The sequence below is a fragment of the Pecten maximus genome, chromosome 16 (assembly GCF_902652985.1).
Source record: "Pecten maximus chromosome 16, xPecMax1.1, whole genome shotgun sequence".
In the NCBI taxonomy this organism is placed as follows: Eukaryota; Metazoa; Mollusca; class Bivalvia; order Pectinida; family Pectinidae; genus Pecten; species Pecten maximus.
The window spans coordinates 11,758,780-11,784,578 of NC_047030.1; the positions used below are offsets into that span (position 1 = coordinate 11,758,780).

General features: G+C 35.6%; 1 protein-coding gene across 1 annotated transcript in view; it reads right to left on the reverse strand.

The window, feature by feature from the left end:
* Positions 1 to 1,128: 1,128 nt before the first annotated feature.
* The window catches only part of LOC117344483, a 31,601-nt gene continuing 6,930 nt past the window's right edge, over positions 1,129 to 25,799 (reverse strand). Inside the window, exons 2-4 of the mRNA XM_033907237.1 lie at positions 19,369 to 19,506; positions 7,716 to 7,887; positions 1,129 to 7,197 (exon numbers count right to left, since the gene is read on the reverse strand). Of these exons, the coding sequence (XP_033763128.1) occupies positions 6,942 to 7,197; positions 7,716 to 7,887; positions 19,369 to 19,506 (566 nt within the window). The 3' untranslated portion in view covers positions 1,129 to 6,941. The remainder of the gene's footprint in view (positions 7,198 to 7,715; positions 7,888 to 19,368; positions 19,507 to 25,799) is intronic.

Sequence of the window (25,799 nt, forward strand, 5' to 3'; positions counted from 1 at the left end):
ATTTATCAGAAATTGCTGAAGGGATCTTTCTGAAATTTCATTATTAGGTTCCCCTCTGTGCCTAGTTATGCATATTGGATTTTGAGACCAGTCAGAAAACAACCTGGCTGACAGGCAGCCATCTTGGATTTTGACAATTGAAGTTTGTTATCGCTATTTTACAGAAGGTACTGAAGGGATCTTTCTCAAATTTCATATGTAGGTTCCCCTTGGTCCCTGGTGTTGCATTTTGGGACCAATCCGAAAACAACATGGCTGACAGACAGCCATTATCGCTAAATCTTAAATTTTATATATAGGTTCCCCTTGTTTGAAAAGTACTAGAGGGCTGTTTCTGAATTTACACAGATTAGTAAGACTTAGAGGAAGGGAAAAGTAGAGAAAAGATCAATCTGACATGGAACCTATAAAGATCATTCAATGGTGGGCGCCAAGATCCCTCTGGGATCTCTTGTTAATGCAAGCTTACCATGTCCAAAGGGGCAAGTCAGTTATGTTGAGGTGTGACATGTCTATACCTCAACAAGGCTGTTTTATTACCCTAGCCAGTGAAATATATTCTCAACAAAATTGAATTATATTTATGGCATACTATTTATAGAATTCGGCCCCTTGGTGTTCCTTACAAATTTGTTATACTTTAGACAGCAAATTCATCTAAGTTTTACTATGAAGAACTGACTCAAGTTATCGATGTAAAATGTAAACTTTATCTACTTTACAACAATTCCATAACAAGTTATCAACTTATATTAATCACGCTTGTTGGTCCGGATGGAAGTGTGAGAGGTCTTACTGTGGAAGCCCCCCCCCGAGTACCTGGACAACACATGGTCAGGCAAGTGTCCCCATTCCACTTCATGTTTGATCAGGGTATTGGAACCCCTACCGTCTAGGTGAAAGGCAAGTCTGTTACCACTGTGCCACTTGACCACCCTAAGCTAGAGACCGGCACATCAGCTCAATATGGTAAGATATTGGTGGACACGGACATTGCTGTCTATATATTAAACATATAATAGAAAATGTTTTGTGAATTGAGCATGTGGTCGTTCTTCTCTAGCAGTGGAGATCTTTCCAGAGATATTTTCAAGTTGCATCATTTCATAAATAAGAGAAGCCATCGGGTTGTTTTTATCATTTATTTTTCTCAATGTGATGCTAAAAATTTGACACACAGCTGAAAATACCAATTATCTAGGCTTAAATTTCTGCTAAATCTGTAGATCATTTGAAGCAACCATTCATAGACTTATGTTAATTTACAAAAACATTGTTGAACACTGATAAATGTCTAACATCTATAACCAGGTAAGAAAATATATGTACAAAGAAACTAAGGAATTACTTCTCATAATCAATAATTTAAATATTGACATTAATAATGTTTTTAACTGTAAACAACACATGCAAAGGACGGAATTCAACACTAATACTGAATAAGATTTAACAAGATGGGGACGCAAGGGAATGTACTTATCGTCTTGGATAACAGTTCACAAAACATGTAAAAAATGTCCCTTCATCACTTTTGAGAACATGATAGAACCTCCTTTACTTTGAGAGTGTGATAAAGAAATGTTGACAATGCTAGACAAACGTATAGATGTTTTATAACAGGTACACAATATACCACCTTACCAACCCCTGAACAAAATGCCATTTAATGACATATTGTCCTGCATGGGGGCAGCTCCTTATAAAATAAATAAACATTCCTCAAATTCAAACCAAGGCAAGACAGCTGGCTTTGTTCTCGAAAAAACGAAAATGAACAAAATCATGCATGTCCAACCATTTACATTATACCATATTTGACATAAAAAGCACACTGTGCACTCACAAAAACACAAAAGGGGTGTGCTTAATAAAACCGAGTACAGGGAAAAGTTTCCATGTGAAATGTGGGTGTGATTTAAAAAAAAAAAAATATTTTATTCACTTGTATTTATTTAGTGAAAACAATCCAGAGTCTTTGATTAAAAGACTGAAGATTATATTAACAGATCTGTGAGGTGATTAACTTATAATCCCTGTTTCAATTAGTTCCTCAATTTTCTGAAAAAGGTGAGGGTGCTCTTATAGGGTAGGTGCACTTATTAGGTCGAATATGGTATATACATTGTATCATTTTGATGGTTTGCTCACTCAGATGAAAATAATAGTCATAAAGAAAAAAAAAGTTTGTCTGCCCTCTATGCAACCTCTCTCTTTTATAAAAGCTGATGCATTTTAAAGAGAGATATTTGAGGTGTACATTCATGACACCGTGAACAACATATCAAGAAATGGCAAACTCAGTGTGGGTACAAAGTGGGATATACAGCCTTAAGTGGGACTTGAATTAATAATTTCTGTGACTTGGAGGCGAGCAAATGCTATTAACTTTAAAACAACAGATACCGGTATGTTTTCTATGAATACATTTTAGCAATGAATATTTTCCTGCAAACATAGGAACCTAGTTACTACTCCCCTTTCTCCAATGTATATATGTACCGGTAAGTATAGATTGTTTTTTATAGACAGAACACTTTCATTACTTTCAGAAACCAAAGTATCCACGACAACAAGATTCCTATCACTAAATGGATTGAAATGGAGTTATAATAATTTAATTACAATAATATTGTAAACCACAGTTCAGCATTGCATTAATGTGTGAACGTATTTGGTGACAGAAAAATGGTGTTCTGTACAGGTCTCTTCGAGACGATGTCAGCAAGCAAAAATGATAAGCAAGGCCAGCTTGCAATTTGATGAAACTGATTTGAAAAGGAGTTCAAATGGAAGAGATGAATAATTTATGGTGAGCTTCCAACTTGATCTTAAATGATCATGTCAACATTTCATTGGTTTGAAAATGATCTAAAATGTTTTTTAAGCAAGTTTGGAATGATAAGTGTTTTTGTCATTCTTTGTGAGGGATATGCCATGGAGAACTATTCTACTTGGGGTAAAATATATTTTATGGGATGTGTGAGAGAAGGGTTATTCTGACATAGGGGTATACTATATCACCTAGGGAGTTACCTTATAATGCTTAGGGGCATAACCCCTTAACTCGAAATCGGGAGAAAACTTGTTTTCAGTATTCAGTAATGACTCTTATCTAATTAAAATCTACGTTTTCATTTGGGTATTAGTGTCCCATCTACATAATCAGAGAGGTTTGTTATACTGTTGGGTAGACCTATCTGATCCCATCCAAACAGATAATTTGTTTTCTACATGCACAGTAAAAAAATAAAGATGGCAAAGAAAGTTGAAATATTTAAAGAGTTTCATCTGCTGCATCAAGGCAGCGAACAAAATTCTAGTTTAATGCACAATATATACATGTTCACACACACTTTTAAAACAAGTACGTTAAATTTAAATACATGTTGTATTTTTGATAAATTGATTAGTTCAAATTGTGTCTGAAGATAATGAATAACATAACAATATTTCACATCTCATGATCTGTTTTCAACTCAGACATTATATTATCTTTTAAATTTAACAATCAAATTGACAAAAAAAACATGTTTAGATAAAATGAATGATACAATGAAAGTTGTCACATTAAATTTCTTAATTTCCTTACTAAAGACGATGTCAGTGAGGACCTTGTGTCAAAGGGAGATAACTTTTCATGTGAAATTAAAGTTAAACTTTCTCCTTTTTATACTAACATGTTTCTTAGGTATTCGGACATGCACTATCTATATTTGAAGTTATATTTTTAATTGGTGGAAAACCAACTTAGTACTTATAATTGAATTAAAACTTTTTGATAAATATTAAATTATTAAATAATAATAATTCACACATTATGATGATCGGTGATATTTACAGAAATGATGACTAAACTAAAACACATGAAAAAGCACAAAGCAGTCAACACACTGTATTAAATATACAAATATATACATAAAACAGCATTTTACAAAATAATCTATAAAACTAAAGTAAACACAAAACTAAATATCACAGACTTAAACCAGGAATTTCCTATCACAGACGTAAACAAAGCTAATTCCCAAAACATTTTAACGAAGTGCAAACAAAGCTGATGGTTACATGTAAACCTGAGTTTCACAGGGACGGAACAGACATACGCTGTATAATTGGAATTGGAGGGATTCTTAACTGACAAAATGAAACCTATCCATGCTGGGACGGAATCGACATGTAGGAACAGGTCTTGTAGGATATGTCGACAAGATCTGTAAGATTTGACAATATCTTGCTTAAATAATTTATTAATTTAATGACACATAATTACTAAAACTGAAATCAAAATATATGTCCTCTAATTCAAAATAATTATTTCCAGAAAATATACATAAAAATACTTCTATTTCTGTACATGATGTAATAAATACAACTACCGGTATATCATTAACAACTGGAGCTTGATAGCTAGACATAGCTTGTACTGATGTACAAATTCTGAATCTAATAATATCTCTATAACTGACATAACTAATCAATCAACAAACACATACTCTAGATTCAAAATAATCACACGTAAGTTCCAAATACCTCACAAATCGGACATTTTTGTACTTTGATGGAAAAAAATATTTTGAAGATTTTTACATCGATCAATAAACCACAGAATCCTGTAACATTCACTGAGTTATGTTTCTTTAGTAGGAAGCCATTTTGATGTCAATTGATAAATATTTAAATATTAATGAAATTTATTCAAATCTGGATTAAAGTTCAAATTTTTTCAGGATTCATGAACATGAACACTTCAGTTTCCGAAATATTTAAGAATGCTTTCAAACATGATTTCCATGATGGGAACATTTTATACCTGAAGAGATTTAGCGAGGTCTTCTGAAGCAGTGATCAAATTGAACAGCACCATTAGCAATGCTACTGAATAAATGTGAATGCATGAAACATACATTAGAGGCAATAAAATTAATTAACATTTAATAAATTAATGGAAACAGTTTTTATCACATAAACAGCACTGGCAGGAATGTTAACAGTTCTAGATATCTAAATATTTATACTTTGGATGTAATGTCTTAGTAAACAATTTCAAATCATTAATTTATAGTAAAAACCCATGTAGATATAGGAACAGACTCACAAAATAATGGGAAAATAAATTCCTGGAAAAATCATTGGATACTTGACTCCAATATTAGTGTAAGGAAATTTTTGGTACATATTAACCATAATATATGTACACATTCTAACATGTCAATTTCCCAGAATCCTATTTTTGGTCAAAGGAAAATTTGAGAATGTGTACTGTAATATACATGGGTTTTTACAGTAAAAAAATGACTGAAATAAAACGGAATATGAGGATTCAACAATTGTCCCGGACGGATACAACTTTACACCAAAACAACAACAATGGCATGAAAACAGACATTAACAATTAGATCGGGCAAAAACATTGGACGGAATCTTTTTGTTGGAAATAAGACTTTAAAACATTCAAAACTTTAAAACAAGTTTTATATGTCTTCAAAAAATATTTCAAAACATAGTTATTTCTCTGAAAAGGGATGTGAAGAATTATCACAGTTTTGTTAGAATCAATCGCAATCCTTGTTTTTCTGTGTTTTTGTACACTTAGATATAAAGAAAGGATAAGTTCAAATGGAATTAAGCAAAATTACGCATCAAAATAAAAAAAATAAAAAATAAAAATGAATTATTTTTTGGATAAAAAATGTTGTTCTCTATACAAGATTCATTTGTAATGGTTAACAATCATACATTAGAAAATGTTATCATGATTATTTTTCTTTATAAAAAGCCGTTTGGCAAGAACGACAAGATAAAACTGAGAGAAAAAAAGGGGCTACGAGAAACTGATGACAAACGAGCCTGAATGAATTCTGAGTTTCTAATATTTTCTGATAACAATATAAAACTTAAGCTAATTGGTCCGAGTGTGACGGATGAAGTAAAAAACATCTGTGAAAAACAAAACTGTATGGTATAAGGTGCGTGAGATAAACAATATGGTGTATGTAAATGGCCTCCACGATCTTAAACAATATGTGGTCTCCATAGTTACCATACATTTGATAACAATCTACTTTCTGAAGCATTACAGAAATTTTATGATTTCTTCATATTAGCTGTTTTATCCTTGACACTTGAAAACGTAAAAATGTTATCTTTAAAAATGTAACTTTTTCCCCATGGATACAATGTTAAGAGTTTGCTGAGTAAATTTGTTTTAATGCAAATGTGAAAAGTTTTACAGGTAAAATATAGTGTATATATTGATTTCAAACTGAATGAGCTCATTTTCCTCCATTTAACTTTACCATGCAATAACAAATCGTTTATTGATTTAAATCAAGTTAGGTGTCTAACGGTACAGAGTGTTTAATGTAATGAAACAAAATCTAATTACATTGTTTTCTTCCTTAAAATCACAGATAGCTTTTTACTAATTATTGTTGATACACAGCTGTGTAAGTAAACAATCTGTACCAACTGTTACAAAACAAATATCAGCACTGATTCATGAGTTGATAGTATTAACTGGAAATCTCACACCACGGAGAATCTGTTGTAGAGGACACGAACCGGAACTTTCTGACCATGAAGGATCAATTTCCAGGTCTTTGTTGAAACTCCAGATATTTGAATCACAAACTCCAGATATTCATGGTAAATTCTGATTCCATGACTCAGGTCTCAAACTCCAGAGATGTATGCCCAATTCTGACTCCATGATTAAGATCACAAACTCCAGATGATTAAGATCACAAACTCCAGATGATTAAGATCACAAACTCCAGATGATTAAGATCACAAACTCCTGGATTTATGGCCAGTTATTTCCAACTCCAACCCCGAATTGTTATGAATATTCATATCAATTTCCAATTCAGATCACAAACTCTGAAATTTGAATCACATTATTACCTCAGCTTATGTATTACATATAACAATGGTCACAGTGTCTAGATATTCATGGCTAGTTCGGACAGCATTTGTGAGTAGTCTTGGTTTATGCTGAGTGACGGGAGAGTTACACACTTATCACCATTTCGTATCGTCACCAGCTGTAGTGAAGTGTTACCAGCCAAATGTGCTTGTCGACTTTCCAGTGTCAGTTGAGGAAAAAATTTCTCCGTCATTGTTTCCATGAGGTACGGGTCATCTCCTGATATTAATGTCTTGGTGCTTGTTGCTTTGGGAACTGTGACTTTCCTTGGCCTGTAGTATTCAATAAAACCAATTCATAAGAACATTTTTATGAATTAAAAAATAATTTCCTGAATCTTTGGTAATAATAATTTGGCAGAAAAGTGAAAAAAGAAATTATAAATTCTCCAAGTTTGACAGAGATCCATCACATTGAATTTAGAGCCCCTCTTCTTCATTTTTGCAGAATCACCAATTTGTAAAATAGTAAGGTTAAAGTGACTGGCAAATAAACCCTTAATAAACTTTTACACTAGGGGGGGTATTTGAGAACTAATATGGCATACAGAGAAATATCTTATATTGAAGGATGGACAAGGATTTTCATTAATTAGACAAAAGGATTGAAACAGCAGCGAGAAAATTTGACATGGCCAGACTTTGATTTTAATCTCAGTCCCTCAAAAGGAGAGAAAGACTCTCTAAGCAATAGAACTATGTTGGCCTGATGGTCTCTGGTAATCATTTAGTCTATCTCCTGAGATGAAGTTTATCTAAGATATATTTTTGTGATAACAAAGATTGTTTACCTTCCTCTCTTAATCTGTTGACCTTTCTTGTCATCAACCTGATTCACCCCCGCGAATAAATTTTTCAGGAGAAGGTCGGTATCTCCCACGATGAGCTTCCTCTCCGGAGGTCTCTGTAGCGTCTTTTTCTGTCTCGCCTCTCGTTCCTCCGGTGGAGTTATAGGTCTTACATCTGTCAGGAGAAAGAAAATTTGAAAATTTGAAAATTGGAGGCAAGTTGTCGGGGAAATGTGGATAATGTGTTATATAAAGGTTGTCAGATGAACATATAATTCAATCTTCTCTGCATTCTCCAAAATGTCAGAGGATTGTCAATGCTGGTGAAATTTTATAAATATGTTTTGATGTAGACAACTAATTTCTTATCTCCCCTGGAATTTACTATATATACAATTTATAAATATCTACAGTGGGTGGAGACACAACGTCCCTATAAGTGTAGTTTGGTACTCAGATCCTGATGAAAGAGCCATGGATCCTAAATGATACTGAGGTCTCGCGCAAAAATCCAGGTAATGACGTAAAGAGGAGTTAACAACTGAAGGAATACATTTCTGGACGAAACTCTGTGTTGGACTCACTCCTCTTTACGTCAATTTATAAATCTGTTTATTGCAAAATTTCTTGGGTCCACAGTGGTTACTGGAAAGTGTTTGGGTTGAGTTGGATTAGGGCACATTGAAGAAGATGGTATTAAGTTTGATATAAATATTTTTGTTTGTTTAAAAAAAAAAATTTCTAAAGAAACATTTTCATTCACTTCTTCCAAAAAAAATCCAAAAAACAAAAAACCACAATATGAATAAGCTTTAAATCTCTGATTTTCTCAAATACTTCTTCAAGAACATAAAATGTACTTTTGTCATGAATATCTCTACTTTATCTGTAACAGATCGATTTACAGGAATTGAATGCTTTGTGATTTAAGCATGATTTGACACTGCTTGTGTTTGTAAATGAAGCTTTTTGTGTATAAATTAGAAAAAAACTAATCTCTCGTAATGTACAACTGATTTAAAATAATATCGCCTACGTGTGTAACAAGGTAGACTTTGTAGTGCCGTACCTACAGTCAAACCCAGGAACGACATTTTAATACGCTGTTATACATTATAGATTAAGATAAGTAAAACTACCTCAAGTTGATAAATATAACTATCGATTTTTAACACTGCTGTTTTTAATTTCAGTCACACACAAGGTTTTTGTGAAGGTGTCACATGACATGTTGTGATGTCATTGTCATGGTTTCTGTTGTTATTTTTATCCTGTGTGGTTTTTTTCACCTGATCAAATAACACCACTACAGCAGCCGAACTATTGACCAGTCAGGCTATTGTGGTGCTGTATTGATGTTAACTTGGTCAGAATTAATACACCTTTAATTGCATTTCAGTGTAGGCAAGTGTAGGTGGGAATGGTTTCTTTCCTTAACCACCAGTAACATTACGCGCTCGTTATACCTATACCTTACAGGTATAAAGGTATACTTAGGTTGTAATCGATTTCACATCTACCTGACATTCAATTGTTGTGTTAGAAGCAGAGATGTTAATTGATACCGACTTAATAACCAATTATCAACACACGCTTCAGAAATCCACATGGAATTCTTAATTATCACTGTTCTCTAATCAGAAATGGAGACCTGTTAATGTTCTCCTACATATTGTGTCCCTGAGGAATATTTCATTACCATATCTGATTTACAACAGTTAATATAGACAGATTGAAGACACAATTTACTATAGTTATACAATAATACAAAATAGTACATCTCATATTTACCATAATAACTACAACGCTCAAAGCAATAATTATTAACTTTATTTATTTTACAAAAATTGTGAAACAAGTTGGCATCATCATGCATGTATATTTAAAATCACTCTTGTTGGCCCGGATGGAAGTGTACAAGGGTTCTTACTTCGGGAGGTAACTGGAGAAAACCCACATGGTCGGGCAGGTGACTTTCCATATCTGATCTCTGCTATTGCTTTATTTCATCTATAATGCCCTTTTATTCTGTGAAACATTATTAATTGTTTACCCTCTGTTAAGTTCCCCTCAAGGTCTTTTACTGAGCCAAGGGTGAACAAATATTTCCCTCAAACAATGACAACGAAATATATTTATTTTACCAGCATGAACTATCAAAGTTCTGATGATTTCAGTCCTGAAGAAGAAGATTTCAAAAGCTACTTAACCATTTCCTTGATTAAATACCAAAGTTGTCATATTTCAGTACTGAAGGAGAAAACTTTGAAAGCTAATCAACAATTTCATTGATTAAATACCAAAGTAATGATAACTGCAATACTGAAGAAGAAGATTTTCAAAGCCAATCAATCAACTGAATTTAGATAAATTCATGTTGCTCTTTCATGCAATAAGTGATTAATATACAAGTTTAATGTCTACTGAGTGAGTTACCTTTCCGTCGCCTATTGATTATAGAGGAAGCTATCCTATGTAGAGTAGGGCTGTATATAGCTGTCATTGTCTCGTTTGTTATCCAGGTAAATAATTCAGTGATGGATAAGGTTACAAGCAGACAAAACAAAACATATGTAATATGTAACCTTAAAAACAGTAATACAGGTTTATCACCAGGAATGTATATATATATAGCTCTGTTTGTTGTGGTCAAAGGTGGACTGTGAGTGGTACATTGGTCCAAGGTGGACTGTGGCCCGAGATGGACATCGGTCCAAAGTGGACTGTGGTCTGAGATGGACATTTCTCCAAAGTGGACTGTGGTCTGAGATGGACATTGGTCCAAAGTGGACTGTGGCCCAAGATGGACATTGGTCCAAAGTGGACTGTGGCCCAAGATGGACATCGGTCCAAAGTGGACTGTGGTCTGAGATGGACATTTCTCCAAAGTGGACTGTGGTCTGAGATGGACATTGGTCCAAAGTGGACTGTGGTCTGAGATGGACATTGGTCCAAAGTGGACTGTGGCCCGAGATGGACATTGGTAGAAACTGGACTGTGGTCTGAGATGGACATTGGTCCAAGGTGGACTGTGGTCCGAGATGGACATTGTCCAATGTGGACGTCAAACTTACACATACTTAAGAATACGACTTCGAAATCCTACCCAATACTATAGATACAAAAATATTGATTTTGTTTTGTTTATCATGCAATTCTCTGTATATTGCTTCATTTCATCAAATCATACCGGGTACATGTTTTAACAATATAAATAATTTGGATGGTGAGTGAAAACTACAAGTATTTGCACTTCCTTCATTAACAAACCATATTGACTGATTAAAAAGTCACAAACAAGGCATTGTTTTTATTCCATTTCTATCTTTTACAATTTCATGTAACTGTTAGTCATCAGATCCACACTATTCATGTGAACAATTTATGTCCAGTTACTAGAGAAACAAATTTCGAGTTGAATAAATGAATTTAAAAAAACACATTGGTTTTGTTTTCAGTCATAACACAATTAAAGAGATACTGACGATCGCTTTCTGCTAACTCATGAATATAATTGTACCGATAATAGTTACCTGCCTATTGTCAACATACAAAAATCATATTTCTTGGGTAGAATTCAAGATTAAAGAAAGTTTCATATGTTTTTTCTTTACACTCTGTAGTTTTTTAAATTAAAACAGACAATGTTTTTGTGAGGAAATATTGTAGAACCTATGCCTTTAAGATCATATTTCCAATCAATAATCTCAATTATGCACAATGGAAGGTTTAATGTATTGATTTTAAACCTTATGACTTTTAATCAACCTAAAATTAAAATTGAGACTTTTTTTTTTGTTCAAATTAATTCATAGATATCTGATGACAAACATGTTATAGTCGATCCTAAGCTAGCTCCCTGTAGTCGATCCTAAACTAGGTCCCTGTAGTCGATCCTAAACTAGGTCCCTGTAGTCGATCCTAAGCTAGCTCCCTGTAGTCGATCCTAAACTAGCTCCCTGTAGTCGATCCTAAACTAGCTCCCTGTAGTCGATCCTAAGCTAGCTGGCTGAAGTTTCGACAATTTTACTAAGGTGTTTAACACGTGTATGCAATCGGCTTTTTTTTATAGCTATAAATGGCACAGTTCCATATTAGACAATTATTTCTCGTCGGAACACAATAATGTGTTCTTGTTTCTGAACTTCTGCCAATTAAAATTACTGTTTGTGTTTGGGTGTTACTATCGATGCAGTCAGGGAGTTTATAAAATGCCTTTTAAAACATTCTTTAAAATTACATCAGTGCATGTCTCGGACTTATTCATTCTGCTGTATTACCTGGCAGGTTTAAACTGGAGAAAAATAAAGTACAAGATAAAAACCAACATATTTCACCTATTGTATTTTACCACAGTAAGTAGACAATACTTATATATAAAGAACATATTCTACCTAATACACTAATTCTACTGCCTTATATTGGAGCATGTCTTAATAACCAGGCATACTTTGCTAGATAATCTAGTAATGAAAAGAAAGTATGTATTTAAAGGTACTGAATATAGATTTATATTTATCCCAAAAATATTAAATTCCAAGACTACATAATAATCCGCGGTTAGGTTAAGTGCCATTTTCAAGCCCACGGTGACAATTTTGTATGAAAGAGTTTAATCGTAATAAGGTAAAAAGCCCCCTACAAATGTTTGTAATACTTCTATCATGAAATATTTGAATGAGTCGCCCATTGTGCCTGGTAAATCTACAGTACTAAGGTTGGATTATCAGATCAATATTACACTATATCAGGGTGAAACGGTTCAGAGATTTATCTCCGTTTAATGTCTCTAGCTTATGACATTTTCAGCAGTTTACTTAACAAAACTTATATAATAAAATATATATTACCTACATTAAAATTTTACAAAACTGTCTCAGTATGACAAGCTAATACCAATCCAATAGAACTCCCAACATGTCCTGTATGTACATATATTAACCATACAAATGTACACCCTATTACAAAACTTACATCTTTCAAAATAAATGTACCCTATGTTTGCTTAGCCATCCTGTATAAGATTTTAATTAAATAGGTCATAGTATCTTAAAATTAAATTAAATCTAGACAAGATGCCTAATGGGCCTGTACTGCGCGCCTGCTATTGGATTAAGGTTCAATTCATTCAAATATCTTAACATTATAACTTAAATTATGAATCTTGGTGAAGGGATCACAAAATTTTACACTTCATTAAGTTTTTGTAAGAATATTTTATTTTACTTGTTCAAATTTCAAACGCCACTGGGTCCAGATTTTTCATTAAGATAAACTTGATAGCCCTTTAAACCAGTCAGCTACATTGCTAATATCGTGATCCTGATCTTTCTGCATGGTTATTAAAAAAAAAAAAATGATTTAAAGATTTCAATAAATTTAACCTAGGCCGTTTTCGTTTTTGCAGTCCAAACGGTTTTAGCCAGTTGGACCGGTGTTGTTCGTTTATGAAATAAAGAACAGACCTGGCGATTTTATATTGTTTTCAGACGAGCCTTGACAAAGACCCCAAAGCCAACGAATGCAGGCTCACATTCTGACCCAAACAGTAAGAACATTCATAGGATGTTGCTGAATTGTTTCAATTACACACTTGACCCCATACAATGACATTAAAAGTCAAGGTCATTTATTTGAATAAACTTGATGACCATTCAAATTATTCCTGTGGGTTACTAGTCAAATAAAATGGCCACAGTAAGGTCTCTTTGATTTATTCAGTTAATTTCTTTTCAAAGATTTAACACGATGTTGACCCCAGTGACTTTGAAAGTGGGTTCCAGTACAGCAATCCAGTTCTTCACCTCCAGTGTTTGTTAGAAATAACATTCTGTTTTCACAACCCGACCTAATGTATGTTAGGTATGTACTGGATATCGATCTCACATAAAACTCAGGTACACGCTCTTTAGAATACAGATAGATTGTGAAATATGTATATCACTTTTATTTACTCACTCTGGTTCAGTGAAGACTTACAAGAAAATATGTACACAATACATTGATTATCTTAAATTGGATCCTAACTGGCTTTCATGGATCGTGATTATGTTTCGTCTCAACAATTCCCGATGTGAGGTAATCTTCCTTACAAATGAATACAACGAATACCCATAAATAGAGAAAAAACATGGCGTCAATTGTAAATCTCTGTTGACACTGGATTCAGTGGGATTAATTCTTTATCGTTCTCATCACAGAATACAAATAACTTAGAAAGGCTTCATATAATATTTTCATGACAGAATAATTATTCAATTTTATGATTCCAGCTCAGATCTATCATCGCAGACTTTAAAAAAAGCTATGGTAGTAAGCGACTATTAAATTTTGTGTATTTAATTCTCCAATGAACAAAGGAAAAGTTAAGAGCATCAGAAGGTTTTTAGAAGTGGATTAACCACAATATACCAGTAGATCGACCACAATATACCAGTAGATCTACCACAATATACCAGTAGATCGACCACAATATACCAGTAGATCTACCACAATATACCAGTAGATCTACCACCATATACCAGTAGATCTACCACAATATACCAGTGTAGATCTACCACAATATACCAGTAGATCGACCACAATATACCAGTAGATCTACCACAATATACCAGTAGATCGACCACAATATACCAGTAGATCTACCACAATATACCAGTGGATCTACCACAATATACCAGTGGATCAACCACAATATACCAGTGGATCAACCACAATATACCAGTAGATCGACCACAATATACCAGTAGATCTACCACAATATACCAGTAGATTGACCACAATATACCAGTAGATCGACCTCAATATACCAGTAGATCGACCTCAATATACCAGTAGATCTACCACAATATACCAGTAGATCTACCACAATATACCAGTAGATAACCACAATATACCAGAAGATCAACCACAATATACCAGTAGATCTACCACAATATACCAGTAGATCTACAACAATATACCGGTAGATCTACCACAATATACCAGTAGATCGACCACAATATACCAGTAGATCGACCACAATATACCAGTAGATCTACCACAATATACCGGTAGATCGACCACAATATACCAGTAGATCTACCACAATATACCAGTAGATCGACCACAATATACCAGTAGATCGACCTCAATAAACCAGTAGATCAACCACAATATACCAGTAGATCGACCACAATATACCAGTAGATCTACCACAATATACCAGTAGATCTACCACAAAATACCAGTAGATCGACCACAATATACCAGTAGATCTACCACAATATACCAGTGTAGATAGACCACAATATGCCAGTGTAGATAGACCACAATATACCAGTAGATCTACCACAATATACCAGTAGATCGACCACAATATACCAGTAGATTGACCACAATATACCAGTAGATCTACCACAATATACCAGTAGATCTACCACAATATACCAGTAGATCTACCAAAATATACCAGTCGATCTACCACAATATACCAGTAGATCGACCACAATATACCAGTAGATCGACCACAATATACCAGTAGATCTACCACAATATACCGGTAGATCGACCAAAATATACCAGTAGATCTACCACAATATACCAGTAGATCTACCAAAATATACCAGTCGATCGACCTCAATAAACCAGTAGATCAACCACAATATACCAGTAGATCGACCACAATAAACCAGTAGATCTACCACAATATACCAGTAGATCTACCACAAAATACCAGTAGATCGACCACAATATACCAGTAGATCTACCACAATATACCAGTAGATCTACCACAATATACCAGTGTAGATAGACCACAATATACCAGTGTAGATAGACCACAATATACCAGTAGATCGACCACAATATACCAGTAGATCTACCACAATATACCAGTAGATCGACCACAATATACCAGTAGATCGACCACAATATACCAGTAGATCGACCACAATATACCAGTGTAGATCTACCACAATATACCAGTAGATCTACCACAATATACCAGTAGATTGACCACAATATACCAGTAGATCAACCACAATATCAACCACAATATACCAGTAGATCTACCACCATATACCAGTAGATCTACCACAATATACCAGTGTAGATCTACCACAATATACCAGTAGATCTACCACAATATACCAGTAGATCTACCACAATATACCAGTAGATCTACCACAATATACCAGTAGATCTACCACAATATACCAGTAGATCTACCACAATATACCAGTAGATTAACCACAATATACCAGTAGATCGACCACAATATACCAGTAGATCTGCCACAATATACCAGTAGATCGACCACAATATACCAGTAGATCTACCATAATATACCAGTAGATCGACCACAATATACCAGTAGATCTACCACAATATACCAGTGTAGATCTACCACAATATACCAGTAGATCGACCACAATATACAAGTAGATTTACCACAATATACCAGTAGAACGACCACAATATACCAGTAGATCGACCACAATATACCAGTAGATCTACCACAATATACCAGTAGATCTATCACAATATACCAGTAGATTGACCACAATATACCAGTAGATCAACCACAATATACCAGTAGATCAACCACAATATACCAGTAGATCTACCACAATATACCAGTAGATCTACCACAAAATACCAGTAGATCGACCACAATATACCAGTAGATCTACCACAATATACCAGTAGATCTACCACAATATACCAGTGTAGATAGACCACAATATACCAGTGTAGATAGACCACAATATACCAGTAGATCTACCACAATATACCAGTAGATCGACCACAATTTACCAGTAGATTGACCACAATATACCAGTAGATCTACCACAATATACCAGTAGATCTACCACAATATACCAGTAGATCTACCAAAATATACCAGTCGATCTACCACAATATACCAGTAGATCGACCACAATATACCAGTAGATCGACCACAATATACCGGTAGATCAACCACAATATACCGGTAGATCGACCACAATATACCAGTAGATCTACCACAATATACCAGTAGATCTACCAAAATATACCAGTCGATCGACCTCAATAAACCAGTAGATCGACCACAATATACCAGTAGATCGACCACAATATACCAGTAGATCTACCACAATATACCAGTAGATCTACCACAAAATACCAGTAGATCGACCACAATATACCAGTAGATCTACCACAATATACCAGTAGATCTACCACAATATACCAGTGTAGATAGACCACAATATACCAGTAGATCGACCACAATATACCAGTAGATCTACCACAATATACCAGTAGATCTACCACAATATACCAGTAGATCGACCACAATATACCAGTAGATCGACCACAATATACCAGTGTAGATCTACCACAATATACCAGTAGATCTACCACAATATACCAGTAGATTGACCACAATATACCAGTAGATCAACCACAATATCAACCACAATACCACAATATACCAGTAGATCGACCACCATATACCAGTAGATCTACCACATATACCAGTGTAGATCTACCACAATATACCAGTAGATCTACCACAATATACCAGTAGATCTAACCACAATATACCAGCGTATATCTACCACAATATACCGGTAGATCGACCACAATATACCAGTAGATCTACCACAATATACCAGTAGATCTACCAAATATACCAGTCGATCGACCTCAATAACCAGTAGATCGACCACAATATACCAGTAGATCGCCAAGGATAGACCACATATACCAGTAGATCGACCACAATATACCAGTAGATCTACCACAATATACCAGTAGATCTACCACAATATACCAGTAGATCGACCACAATATACCAGTAGATCGACCACAATATACCAGTGTAGATCTACCACAATATACCAGTAGATCTACCACAATATACCAGTAGATTGACCACAATATACCAGTAGATCAACCACAATATCAACCACAATATACCAGTAGATCTACCACCATATACCAGTAGATCTACCACAATATACCAGTGTAGATCTACCACAATATACCAGTAGATCTACCACAATATACCAGTAGATCTACCACAATATACCAGTAGATCTACCACAATATACCAGTAGATTAACCACAATATACCAGTAGATCGACCACAATATACCAGTAGATCTGCCACAATATACCAGTAGATCGACCACAATATACCAGTAGATCTACCATAATATACCAGTAGATTGACCACAATATACCAGTAGATCGACCACAATATACCAGTGTAGATCTACCACAATATACCAGTAGATAGACCACAATATACCAGTAGATCGCCACAATATACCAGTAGATTTACCACAATATACCAGTAGATTGACCACAATATACCAGTAGATCGACCACAATATACCAGTGTAGATCTACCACAATATACCTGTAGATCAACCACAATATACCAGTAGATTGACCACAATATACCAGTAGATCTACCACAATATACCAGTAGATCTACCACAATATACCAGTAGATTAACCACAATATACCAGTAGATCGACCACAATATACCAGTAGATCTGCCACAATATACCAGTAGATCGACCACAATATACCAGTAGATCTACCATAATATACCAGTAGATTGACCACAATATACCAGTAGATCGACCACAATATACCAGTGTAGATCTACCACAATATACCAGTAGATAGACCACAATATACCAGTAGATCAACCACAATATACCAGTAGATTTACCACAATATACCAGTAGATTGACCACAATATACCAGTAGATCGACCACAATATACCAGTGTAGATCTACCACAATATACCTGTAGATCAACCACAATATACCAGTAGATTGACCACAATATACCAGTAGATCTACCACAATATACCAGTGGATCTACCACAATATACCAGTAGATCTACCACAATATACCAGTAGAACGACCACAATATACCAGTAGATCGCCCGGCAGATTTCTGTATTGTTTTATACAATAAGAGCTCTCAGTGCTGAATTTATTTAACAATCAAACATTGCTAGATTGTATTGATTCATATCATTGTTTCTTGGTCAGGGCTCATATTCTGTAACAAAATCATGTTCAATGCTAAAAACTGAGAACGAGATGTTATACAAAATGTCATTCCTAAGCCCTCAATCATATGGATTCATTTCACAAACATATTTGTAAAACATCATTTGTGAAATAAAAAAAAGAAGAAAAAAAGAAATTAGAAAATGTCTGCCCCCGCTGCCACTTGACACCCGAAACACAGTTTGGTGAGGATCACATCAGTAACTTAGCTAGTTACATTGCATTGGGACAGGACGGGAAGGGATCGGACGGACCGGAACAGGACATGAGTAACACTTTTTACCCCCTTCCTCCATTTTATACTGGGAGCATAAAAAAAAACATTTAAACAAATCTCCCAGGTACATGTATATGACCTATTTCTATTTTTTTTTTTCCAACTACTTTTACTTGACTTCATTACCTCCCTTGTTGGTGATCTAACAGAAATATGATTGGATATGACGTCATGATGGAATCAAACGAAATGTTGTTTAAACTGGCCACATGTGATAGATCAGATGACACACAGCAATTACACAGTATTACACTACTAAGGGCTATACAGTAAGGACTGAACCATGGGCTGGTAGTATTTATAGAATTAAACTTACCTGTTATTTCCTCCATAGATTCCCTGTAGCAGAGTGGAGGTAATGACGGGAACACGTTTGCTGGCGACACCTGGTTTGGCACATTAGGCTGTTTCCAAAATGACTGAGGTAGTGCGCGGAGCCTCATGGGCAGAGACTCTGTAACAGAAAGGTTACAAGCTATAGAAAAGGCATAAAGGAGTGTCACAGGAACACAACAAGGTGTCACAAATAAGGAAATCTAGGTAACATGACAGGGTGTCAGTAAATAAGGATATCTAGGTAACACGACAAGGTGTCACTAAATAAGGATATCTAGGTAACAGGACAGGGTGTCAGTAAATAAGGATATCTAGGTAACATGACAGGGTGTCACTAAATAAGGATATCTAGGTAACAGGACAGGGTGTCACAAATAAGGATATCTAGGTAACATGACAGGGTGTCACTAAATAAGGATATCTAGGTAACAGGACAGGGTGTCACAAATAAGGATATCTAGGTAACATGACAGGGTGTCTCTAAATAAGGATATCTAGGTAACAGGACAGGGTGTCACAAATAAGGATATCTAGGTAACAGTACAGGGTGTCAGTAAATAAGGAAATCTAGGTAACAGTACAGGGTGTCACAAATAAGGATATCTAGGTAACACGACAAGGTGTCACAAATAAGGATATCTAGGTAACAGGACAGGGTGTCACAAATAAGGAAACCTAGATAACACTAAAAGGTGTCACAAATAAGGAAACCTAGATAACACGACAAGGTGTCACAAATAAGGATATCTAGGTAACAGGACAGGGTGTCACAAATAAGGAAACCTAGATAACACGACAAGGTGTCACAAATAAGGATATCTAGGTAACAGGACAAGGTGTCACAAATAAGGAAACCTAGATAACACAACAAGGTGTCACAAATAAGGAAATCTAGGTAACAGGACAGGGTGTCACTGTTTAGCTTGGATTTGCACAGTGTCAAATATATACCATATTTTAGCCCCCCCCCCCCCCCCCAGAGTGGGTCCTCACTTCTACAATGCCTTCATCATACAGAACTATACTAGACACACATTTTTATATAATATTGTAAGCTAATGGAATTTGAATATACAATATACATAAGAGGATATCTAGCCGTATCTTCAGTAATACCAAATATGTTTCACTTGTGTGTCTAATATTTTGATATTTTTCACTCATGCGTATTCTGTTTATTACATTTAATAGCATAATATACCAAGGCAGCTCAATCTCTCCCAGAAATTTACGCCCCATTGTGACGTTATGTATTCTATCTCGCATTATATGACGTCATATAACATGACGAAGAGCTATATGCAAATCCTTATTTTCCCCATTGTCGTTTGTAAGCAGTGTTCTGATTGGTCAATCAGAAAAAGTGATAAACTGTAAATATCACTTTATAGAATGATAATTTTTCTATATTTCACTGGTAAAAATGTAATAAAACTTTATATCTAAAGATATAACAATAGTGAAGTACCTATTAATTCATTTAAGATTTAAACATTTAATGTATTGATCAGGAAAGAATAAAGACTGCCCTGTAATTTTCAGACTAATTTATCCTGCATAAAAAAACTATCATAATTGAAAGATGAAAATGTTTACTTACATTTCCATTCAACTCAATGTGTTGTGTATTATACATACTGTATATCGAAAGAAACATTTGAATTAAAAAAAAACCCATTAACTTCATAAATATCAGAGTATCAGTGTTTACAATCGATAAGTCTTGGCTGTCATGACTAATAAAGACTCCGAGGAATTTCTAGGACCCTGTAATAACATCTACAGGGCGTTCTACTTATAGCAAAAATATCCTTCTTGTGTATAAGGTCTAAAACCACATTTGGAATCCAAAGTAAAGCTGTTTAACAGTCTTTAAAGGTGTTTTTTAATATTATTTTTTAGCATATTGAAAACCACATACATTAAACTGATAGACCATGTCTACAGGTGCTACGTGTCTAATCTGAAGTATAAATTAAATCTGTCCATAACTACTACCTATAAATACTCTATATCCACTTGTCTATAGTGGCCACCAGTCTCATGATAACTACCACCTCTGTATAGCAGCCAGTTGTCTATAGTGGCCACCAGTCTCATGATAACTACCACCTCTGTATAGCAGCCAGTTGTCTATAGTGGCCACCAGTCTCATGATAACTACCACCTCTGTATAGCAGCCAGTTGTCTATAATGGCCACCAGTCTCATGATAACTACCACCTCTGTTTAGCAGCCAGTTCTCTATAGTGGCCACCAGTCTCATGATAACTACCACCTCTGTATAGCAGCCACTTGTCTATAGTGGCCACCAGTCTCATGATAACTACCATCTCTGTATAGCAGCCAGTTGTCTATAGTGGACACCGGTCTCATGATAACTACCACCTCTGTATAGCAGCCACTTGTCTATAGTGGCCATCAGTCTCATGATAACTATCACCTCTGTATAGCAGCCAGTTGTCTATAATGGCCACCAGTCTCATGATAACTACCACCTCTGTATAGCAGCCAGTTCTCTATAGTGGCCACCAGTCTCATGATAACTACCACCTCTGTATAGCAGCCACTTGTCTATAGTGATCACCAATCTCATGATAACTACCACCTCTGTATAGCAGCCACTTGTATATAGTGGCCACCAGTCTCATGATAACTACCACCTCTGTATAGCAGCCACTTGTATATAGTGGCCACCAGTCTCATGATAACTACCACCTCTGTATAGCAGCCAGTGATAACTACCACCTCTGTATAGCAGCCACTTGTCTTGTCTATAGTGGCCACCAATCTCATGATAACTACCACCTCTGTATAGCAGCCACTTGTCTATAGTGGCCACCAGTCTCATGATAACTACCACCTCTGTATAGCAGCCACTTGTCTATAGTGGCCACCAATCTCATGATAACTACCACCTCTGTATAACAGCCACTTGTCTATATTGGTCACCAGTCTCATGATAACTGCCACCTCTGTATAGCAGCCAGCTCTCTATAGTAGCCACCAGTCTCATGATAACTACCACCTCTGTATAGCAGCCACTTGTCTATAGTGGCCACCAGTCTCATGATAACTACCACCTCTGTATAGCAGCCAGTTCTCTATAGTGGCCACCAGTCTCATGATAACTACCACCTCTGTATAACAGCCACTTGTCTATAGTGGTCACCAGTCTCATGATAACTTCCACCTCTGTATAGCAGCCAGTTCTCTATATTGGCCACCAGTCTCATGATAACTACCACCTCTGTATAGCAGCCACTTGTCTATAGTGATCACCAATCTCATGATAACTACCACCTCTGTATAGCAGCCACTTGTATATAGTGGCCACCAGTCTCATGATAACTACCACCTCTGTATAGCAGCCACTTGTATATAGTGGCCACCAGTCTCATGATAACTACCACCTCTGTATAGCAGCCAGTGATAACTACCACCTCTGTATAGCAGCCACTTGTCTTGTCTATAGTGGCCACCAATCTCATGATAACTACCACCTCTGTATAGCAGCCACTTGTCTATAGTGGCCACCAGTCTCATGATAACTACCACCTCTGTATAGCAGCCACTTGTCTATAGTGGCCACCAATCGTATGATAACTACCACCTCTGTATAACAGCCACTTGTCTATAGTGGTCACCAGTCTCATGATAACTGCCACCTCTGTATAGCAGCCAGTTCTCTATAGTAGCCACCAGTCTCATGATAACTACCACCTCTGTATAGCAGCCACTTGTCTATAGTAGCCACCAGTCTCATGATAACTACCACATCTGTATAGCAGCCACTTGTCTTTAATGGCCACCAGTCTCATGATAACTATCACCTCTGTATAGCAGCCAGTTGTCTATAATGGCCACCAGTCTCATGATAACTACCACCTCTGTATAGCAGCCAGTTCTCTATAGTGGCCACCAGTCTCATGATAACTACCACCTCTGTATAGCAGCCAGTTGTCTATAGTGGCCACCAGTCTCATGATAACTACCACCTCTGTATAGCAGCCACTTGTCTATAATGGCCACCAGTCTCATGATAACTATCACCTCTGTATAGCAGCCACTTGTCTATAGTGGTCACCAGTCTCATGATAACTACCACCTCTGTATAGCAGCCACTTGTCTATAATGGCCACCAGTATAAAGTAACCATAGGTATAACTACCACCTATAAGCAATGACAACTTTTTAACATATACCTATGCAAATGTCACCTGTTTTATAAACACCTGTATTCAGATATCTTCTGTAATGTTCACCTAAGTACACCACTAATTAACAAGTACCATTATACAGGTGACCTATATTTAGATGTCTTCTATAATGTTCACCCTAAGTACACCACCAATTAACAAGCACCTTTATACAGGTGACAAACATTTAGTTATTACCTGTAAGTCTCTCTTGTGTATACCATACACTGGCAACATTAAACATTTCATTTTAACAGCTATCATAATGGACTTTCAGAGTTCTTTTAAATGTACACTTCAAATTAAACTGAATTAAAATGATTTACAAAAGCTACATTGACAGCATGAGAAGCCTTAGTAGAGGAATAGACCTAAAACAACATGTAATGTATCATGGTTGTACCGACACCTTTGTTCTATAGACATTTTCAGCTTTGACGACCAAGTAGTATTCGTCAAGTGAACAAATATTAGCATATAGAGATCACTAATACACACTCCATTCAGCAAACAAGAATATTATTCTGTGGTTTCACTCCCCCATACTGACATTAATAATCTAATACCTAGGGTCAATAACCATAACCTTTCATGAAACATTAAGTTACCTACATCATAATGTATGAAATTTGATACAAGCAAGGTTAAAAAAAAAGGTTTATGTAGCTCCATGCCCCTTTTAGTCTTTGTTAACCTTTGACCCCCTGGGTGTGACCTTATTTTCATCTAAATCGAAATCCATTCAATAGTTCTTGAGAGTAAGTTTTTTTAAAGAAAATATTGCTGAAGGACAATGGGCATCTTACAATGGGTGTTGTCTATCTGAATGACAATGGGCATCTTACAATGGGTGTTGTCTATCTGAATGACAATGGGCATCTTACAATGGGTGTTGTCTATCTGAATGACAATGGGCATCTTACAATGGGTGTTGTCTATCTGAATGACAATGGGCATCTTACAATGGGTGTTGTCTATCTGAATGACAATGGGCATCTTACAATGGGTGTTGTCTATCTGAATGACAATGGGCATCTTACAATGGGTGTTGTCTATCTGAATGACAATGGGCATCTTACAATGGGTGTTGTCTATCTGAATGACAATGGGCATCTTACAATGGGTGTTGTCTATCTGAATGACAATGGGCATCTTACAATGGGTGTTGTCTATCTGAATGACAATGGGCATCTTACAATGGGTGTCTACGTAATAATCTCACAATGAACCAGGTGAGGGAATAAAACAGAAAAATGATCAAAAAGGATAACTAGAGCAAAATAAGAAGGGGCTCACATAGACATAGGCATGTGTACTTAATTGTTTGTGTGTTAATACATGAGACCTTGTAGTAATAATTTAACCACAGGAATTTACAGCCAATGTTCAGCCATATTGGTATTGATTGGTATTGACCTATATTCCTACATACAAAGGCTATCCTTCAATCTGTCCACTTAATCGATCATGAATACTAGAATACATGTGTTTGTTTGAAGTCATGGCCAAAAATATTTCCAAAGCAGATGTGTAATTATACTACAGTTTGTACTCGCTGAATATGTCTATATCACTGTACTACTTATTGTACATGTATATTTCACAATAGGTTGAAAATATGTCTGAGAACAATCATGCTTTACCCATATATATACCTGTACCTGTATTTTAGGGGAAATAAATATTGATGACATACACCCTAAACAAAAGCAGGTGGAGATACACTTATATAGGGACAGGTGTGCTTATTGGATAACTATGGTAATATGTACAACAGAGAAATAAAAATAATTATCGAAAGCAACCTTAAATATCTCATTATCTGAAGACATCTAGTTAATGGTACATTTTTACCACAGATTATATTCATATATATACAGGTACTTGTATGTTAGCTTTAATATGTACAATAAGTCATGTACCTTATTTATGAAATAGTTCATTAATTTTTAAAGTGAACTTTTAATATACCTCCTCTCTGAACCAGGTTTGGTTTGGTTTAGTATTGAGATCCCTATCAACAGCTATGGTCATCTAAGACACCATCTGAACCAGGTAATTTGGATATACGTGTCACAGGTATATTGTGTACAGAGTCATTATACTGTGATGAAGTTGCTTTCTAGCTTTACACTAGTGGGGATTTATCTTTAGTGTGATAGGTAGAGCGGCTGACTGTCAAGTCAAGGGTCATTTAGGCGGTGTGAAGTTTG